The 6,093-nt window shown below is 37.2% G+C and overlaps 1 protein-coding gene across 1 annotated transcript in view; it reads right to left on the bottom strand.

Annotated features, from left to right (window-relative positions):
* LOC107661973 (disintegrin and metalloproteinase domain-containing protein 33-like) overlaps positions 1 to 6,093 on the bottom strand; it is a 101,539-nt gene that overhangs the window by 8,980 nt on the left and 86,466 nt on the right. Inside the window, exons 14-17 of the mRNA XM_016451799.1 lie at positions 3,193 to 3,301; positions 2,612 to 2,816; positions 2,342 to 2,419; positions 993 to 1,101 (exon numbers count right to left, since the gene is read on the bottom strand). Coding sequence (XP_016307285.1) covers positions 993 to 1,101; positions 2,342 to 2,419; positions 2,612 to 2,816; positions 3,193 to 3,301 — 501 coding nt within the window. The remainder of the gene's footprint in view (positions 1 to 992; positions 1,102 to 2,341; positions 2,420 to 2,611; positions 2,817 to 3,192; positions 3,302 to 6,093) is intronic.

A 6,093-nucleotide genomic window follows, 5' to 3' on the forward strand; every position in this document is an offset into this window, starting at 1 on the left:
CTTTATTCAGCAATCTCTTCTCTTCCCTGTCATTATCCTTACGCGGTTAATGCAGTATGCACAGTGAAGGCTTCCGTGTTCTACGTCCAAACGCCAGCTCATTATTGGCTAAAGCTGCACATGTGAGCAGCACGACGCATGCGTGTGATGCTGATGCAGGAGCCGTCCAATAATGAGCCGGCGTTCTGATGTAGAACCTGGAAGCGCTGGACGTAAACAACGTATGAGAATAAACCACTGTAGTCACGTCGACTGTTTTAACGAAGTCTTTAGTACCTTGATGGATCTTGAGAGTTTGGGTGGCGTTGCTGTCAATGGAGGCCTCTCTGAGCCATCGGATTTGATCAAAAATATCTTAATTTGTGTTCTGAAGATGAACGAAGGTCTTAGGGGTGTGGAACGACATGAGGGTGAGTAATTAATGACAGAATTTTCATTTTTGGGTGAACTAACCTTTTAACAAGTACTAGCTGAAAAAAAGCATTCATTTCTTTTTAAAAAGTCTTACTTTTGAACGGTAGTGTATGTATGAGGTCATGTGACTATATTATTGATTGAAATATTTAGCATATTACATACTGTATCACATTCTATTTACAAAAATAAATAATAAAAATACAGTTTACCAAGTATGCATTAAGACGCATTCTAGTATTCCATTCAGAACAAAAGGTTTTTCAGATCCAGTCATACAGTAAATGAAATGAGTGAGTAATAAATTCATTAATTCCTAGATTTACTCTTGAAATGTTTCAACAAGCAAAGATATCATTGGCCTGAGTTCTGGAAAGAAAAGCTAGACGGTAGAGATTAATGGTTAAGGTGACATCTGATAAGAGGTGTGAGGAAGAAAGGGAACGTGAGAAAGCGGGAGAGAGAGCACACGAGTGATAAAATCTTAGATAAATCTATCTATAAGATGGATTAAAGAATAGGAGAGAAAGAAGTGAGAGCAGAGGCACATGTGCACTGAAAGCTGAAGGTGAACTCACTGTCATACTGTACAGGTCCACTGTCCACACTTCCCCCGAGTCCTGGTTTCTCACAGAAGGGGGGAGCCCACCCACGCTTACAGTGGCAGTTCCCATTACTGTTACACACCTGCATGCAAAACAACACCACACATTGGAATAAGGGCGGATGAGAATTTCCATCGGGAAGGTTTGGGTTTCACATGCCTTTTGCACTGCCGTTTGACCTTAAAGAGATAAATGGAAATCCTGTCATCATTCACTTACTCTCATGTCCAAACCGTATGACATTTTGGTTGAACTACACTACAAACAACTTGTTTGGTTTTAATATATATTTGTTTGAGTCAGTTTTAACTTTTTTAATCACACACAGCCATTTACCTATCCTCATTGCTGCAATTGCAGGGAACATTTTCTGTCACGTCTTTTGAAGTATAGGGCAAATACAGAATATACCGTCTTTCATCTTAATGGAATTTCTTTTAACAGAGAATATTTTACACGCTTCAATCTAACCCAGAGGCAAGACAGGAACAGTGGAATGGAGAGAAAATATGCTGTGTGCAAATACCACGACCACTCACTTTATTCTCCATCCACACTTGCCTAAACCATACGATCAATATGAATCAAATGATAATGCAAATGAATAATAAAAAAGCAGTTTCTGAATCTCTAATCTCCCCTCAAAGACCTGTCGTATTTGGCTGCCCTTTTGAAAAGCGAATGGGTAAATAAGCAAGCCATAAAGAAATAAAAGAAAAACTGACAAAAGAGAGAGACAGAGGGAGGGCAAAGGGATTAGGAAAGACAGAATTGGAGTGTATACGGCTTGGAGGCTTTTTACGACTATTTGACCAGAAAATACACAAATCAAATGCTATAGCTCTGCTAATATATGAAAAGCATCAGTTTTTATTAGAGGCAGTATGTGTCGGGAAATGAGCGACCCAGAGCGAGGTTTTAAAGGAGTTAGAGGTGTGAAATCCACAATGAGTCAGTCTGGGTTAAAGAGGAACTCAAAGGGAGAAGGAATACAAAGACATAGCCTTTATTTAGTCATAATTTAGGAGAAGCACTTGAATGAAAAAAAACCCCTAACATATAGTTTCTAACATATTGCATCAGTAAAAAATTATTTATTTATTTATTAGTAGATGCGCTATACTTTTATTATTTAGAAAGTGACCAATAATTTGTGACCAATATTTTATATGTAGATTGATTTCTTCTCTCTAAACTGTTTCTCAAGCGCGTTCTCTCATCACAACTGCTGCTACATGAATATGACATCACCACACTATGGAGACGGAGCCTGTATATATATATATATATATATATACATACATACACACACACACACTTACCCCATGCCCATGGCAACGGGCGATGCAGGTTTGTAACTCAGTAAAAGAGGCATTCTGACATTGTCGATCTTTGCACACCTGAAGGCAAGTAAAAACAGAATAAATCAACCCTTCAATCCAAAACAAAAAATACATGCTTTTATTGAGATACTTATTTTGGAGACATATCTTCACTTAATACTACAGATCCTGTTTAATAAATATCTGAGTTATATATCGAAAATAAAGCTTGAATACAAACAAACAAACAAATAAATAAATAAAACTTGCCTTCCCCTCTCCACACTTGGTGCCCGTCATGACCAGTCCAGGGTCTGGAAGATCGCCCTGCCCATCTTGGGTGCTGTAAACATATGTGCCCCGGCACTTCACCTCAATGCCATCTGTACGGATGGTGGTGTCTATGGACACAGCATTGGTGCCCTTTGGTTTCTTGGCAGCACTGTGGCACTGTATCTTACCACATTTGGCATCACTGTTGGGATTTGATATGAGAGATCACTAGTCATCTTTGCTTACAGCGATTCAGCATAAAATCATCTACGAGGAAAGCCAATTAGATAATAATATTATAAAAAAATAATCTAAAAGTCAGTTGTTTTAAGAATTATGAATAAGCAGGAAAAAAAAGAGTCTAACTTCGGAAAAGTACCGAGTCTGCAGTGCTGTCCTTGTAAACTATTTGAACTAGTTTGTTAATTAAAAAATATATATATATTGGTTTATTCTTTTTAATGTATTAGTTGCAGAACTATTTGCAGAAATGGCAGATTTCGTTTTACTTCAGGTCAGCAAGACAGAAACCACATATTGCTTATATGGCTGGTTGAAATATTAAAATACCACCTCACCTTTTCTCACACTTCATGTAGTTGCCATGACTGTCCTTGCCACAGTTTCCAAAGGCATTCCCCGCCGCGTTCACATCTTGAAAACAGGCGTCATGTGCCGGCTGCGCACCTGGACAAATTTAGTTATTCAGTTAAACCTACGTTACCTCTGAGAAATGTCAATTACAGTCAGGGACTCAAACAGACTCATAGTGTGAACATGGATCTGCTGGCTTCATGCCATCAGCTAATATTTGGTTAGAGATAATATTTGTTTTTAATTCAAAATGAAGTATTAGGTTTTAAGTGACAATAAAAAAAAAAAAGTGTTTATAATACATAATACCACAATTTTATTTTGTTCTACCATGCCATGGTACAAATAATCCATTGATTACAATTTTTTTTTAAATCCAATAAAATATTAACTACTCAGTTAAAATTTGTGAATATGATCATATTGGTTATACACAGTGAACATCAAACATGTCAACACCCGCTCACCCCCCAAATGACAAAGTACGTCTACTGTGATCTGAGTCTGTTTGATAGCCAAAGAGCCTGACTGGACATGAGCCCAGAACACACTGGAGGTGTACAGCCAAATACCATGAGCTCTCACTACAAAATCAACCTCAAGCAGTATTTGATCATTAGTGCTGACTAAACACTGAAAGAGGGTCTATTCGGATTTAAAAACTTGTTCTGAAAGGTTGGTTTAGGGAATTAAAAGGGACATTTGACAAAGAAGTACCATAATATTACCATGTTTTTTTGAAAATGGTACCATAATATTTAAAAAAAAGTACCATATATATATAAAAAAAAAACCCACATTCTTTAAATTAGCTTGGAATACTATGTAAATACGATGGTATATGAAGGGGTATTCAATTAAAGTTCCAAGAGGTCTGGTCTGTCTCTATATTTCCTACCCCGAGGAGGTCAGGATAATATATATATATATATATATATATAGAGAGAGAGAGAGAGAGAGAGAGAGAGAGAGAGAGAGAGAGAGACAGAGAGAGAGAGAGAGAGAGAGAGAGAGAGAGAGAGAGAGAGAGAGAGAGAGAGAGAGAGAGAGAGAGAGAGAGAGAGAGAGAGAGAGAGAGAGAGAGAGAGAGGAATAGTCACACATTTCCATCTAGGCACCAGTAATGCTTTGTAAAAGAAAAAAAAAATTGTCATCAAAGATGAGGATATTGGATCCTCGGAGCCAAAGAGCAGTGGCTTCTGAGAATTTTTCTTAAAAAAAAAAAATTCATCAGTTGAGCCCAATTAGATATGATTATTAAAAGATAACATCAGATGTTTTATCAGGCTATTATTATTTTTTACGTTTAGATACATAAGGCAGAAGACCATGTGACAGAAAAGATACTGTATGGGGGTTCAGAGTTTTCCTCTTGAAGTCTGGAGTATTTTTATATTTTGCTGAAAACAAACATAATCTAAACGCTCTCATCATGAACAGAAAACAAAGTTAACTTGTAATTTCAATGTTTATGTTGTCTTTCCTTGCCATCTACAAATAATTTCCCTAATTTTAACAATTATATGTTTATTTTTAAAATGCTCTTAACATACTGATTAATAATGCTAAATGTACATGAAAAAAACCTGCCTCAAACCTGGTTTGAACGGTTGGAGTATGATAGGTAAAATTAACTATATTTGCAGCATTGTTGTTTTCTGCAGTGTTTTAGCAAAAGTATCAATCTATTTTGCTGCTCACTGTGTTTCTGCTTCTGTTTAAAAAAAAAAACCCGCATCATCTGCAGCGCTTAAAGGGATTCTCCACCCCAAAATGAAAATTTTGTCATTAATCACTTACCCCCATGTCGTTCCAAACCTGTAAAAGCTTCGTTCGTCTTCGGAACACAATTTAAGATATTTTGGATGAAAACCGGGAGGCTTGTGACTGTCACATTGACTGCTAAGTAAATTACACTGTCAAGGCCCAGAAAAGTATGAACGACATCGTCAGAATAGTTCATCTGCCATCAGTGGTCCAACCGTAACGTTATGAAGCGACGAGAATAATTTTTGTATGCGAAGAAAACAAAAATAACGACTTTATTCAACAATTCGTCTCTGTGTCTCTCCGCATCACCATTTTGGAGAACATCCGCTGAACGCAAACTGCGTACGCTATTCTGTGTCAGCCGTGCTGCGCGGGTACGCTGTTTTCGTTCAAATCAAAGCGTAAATACACGTAGAAAACGTATTCTTGTGTCGCGGCTGACACAGAATAGCGTACGCTGCCTGCGTTCAGTGGATATTCTCCAAAATGGTGATGCAGAGAGACACAGAATAGACGAATTGTTGAATAAAGTCGTTATTTTGTTTTCTTCGCATACAAAAAGTATTCTCGTCACTTCATAACGTTATGGTTGGACCACTGATGGCAGATGGACTATTCTGACGATGTCGTTCATACTTTTCCGAACCTTGACAGTGTAATTTACTTGGCAGTCAATCGGAAAAAAAAGCTTTTACGGGTTTGGAACGACATGGGGGTAAGTGATTAATGACAAAATTTTCATTTTGGGGTGGAGTATTTCATCCAAAATATCTTAAATTGTGTTCCGAAGACGAACGAAGCTTTTATGGGTTTGGAACGATATGGGGTTAAGTGATTAATGACAAAATTTTGATTTTGGGGTGGAGTATCCCTTTAATGGCGCTTTAGTGTCTTTAAAGAGAAGCAACACACTGCAAAAAATGCTTTTCTTACCTAGTTTTTTTGTCTTGTTTTCAGCCAAAATATCAAAAAAAATTCTTAAATCAAGCAGGATTTAAGAATTCAAGTAAAAATTATCGTCTTGTTTTCAGAAAAAACATGTCAAAATTAAAGGGGTCATATGATGCGATTTCAATTTTTCCTTTCTCTTTGGAGTGTTACAAGCTCTTGGTGCA

This window comes from Sinocyclocheilus anshuiensis, unplaced genomic scaffold (assembly GCF_001515605.1).
Source record: "Sinocyclocheilus anshuiensis isolate Anshui unplaced genomic scaffold, SAMN03320099.WGS_v1.1 scaffold603, whole genome shotgun sequence".
Taxonomy (NCBI): domain Eukaryota; kingdom Metazoa; phylum Chordata; class Actinopteri; order Cypriniformes; family Cyprinidae; genus Sinocyclocheilus; species Sinocyclocheilus anshuiensis.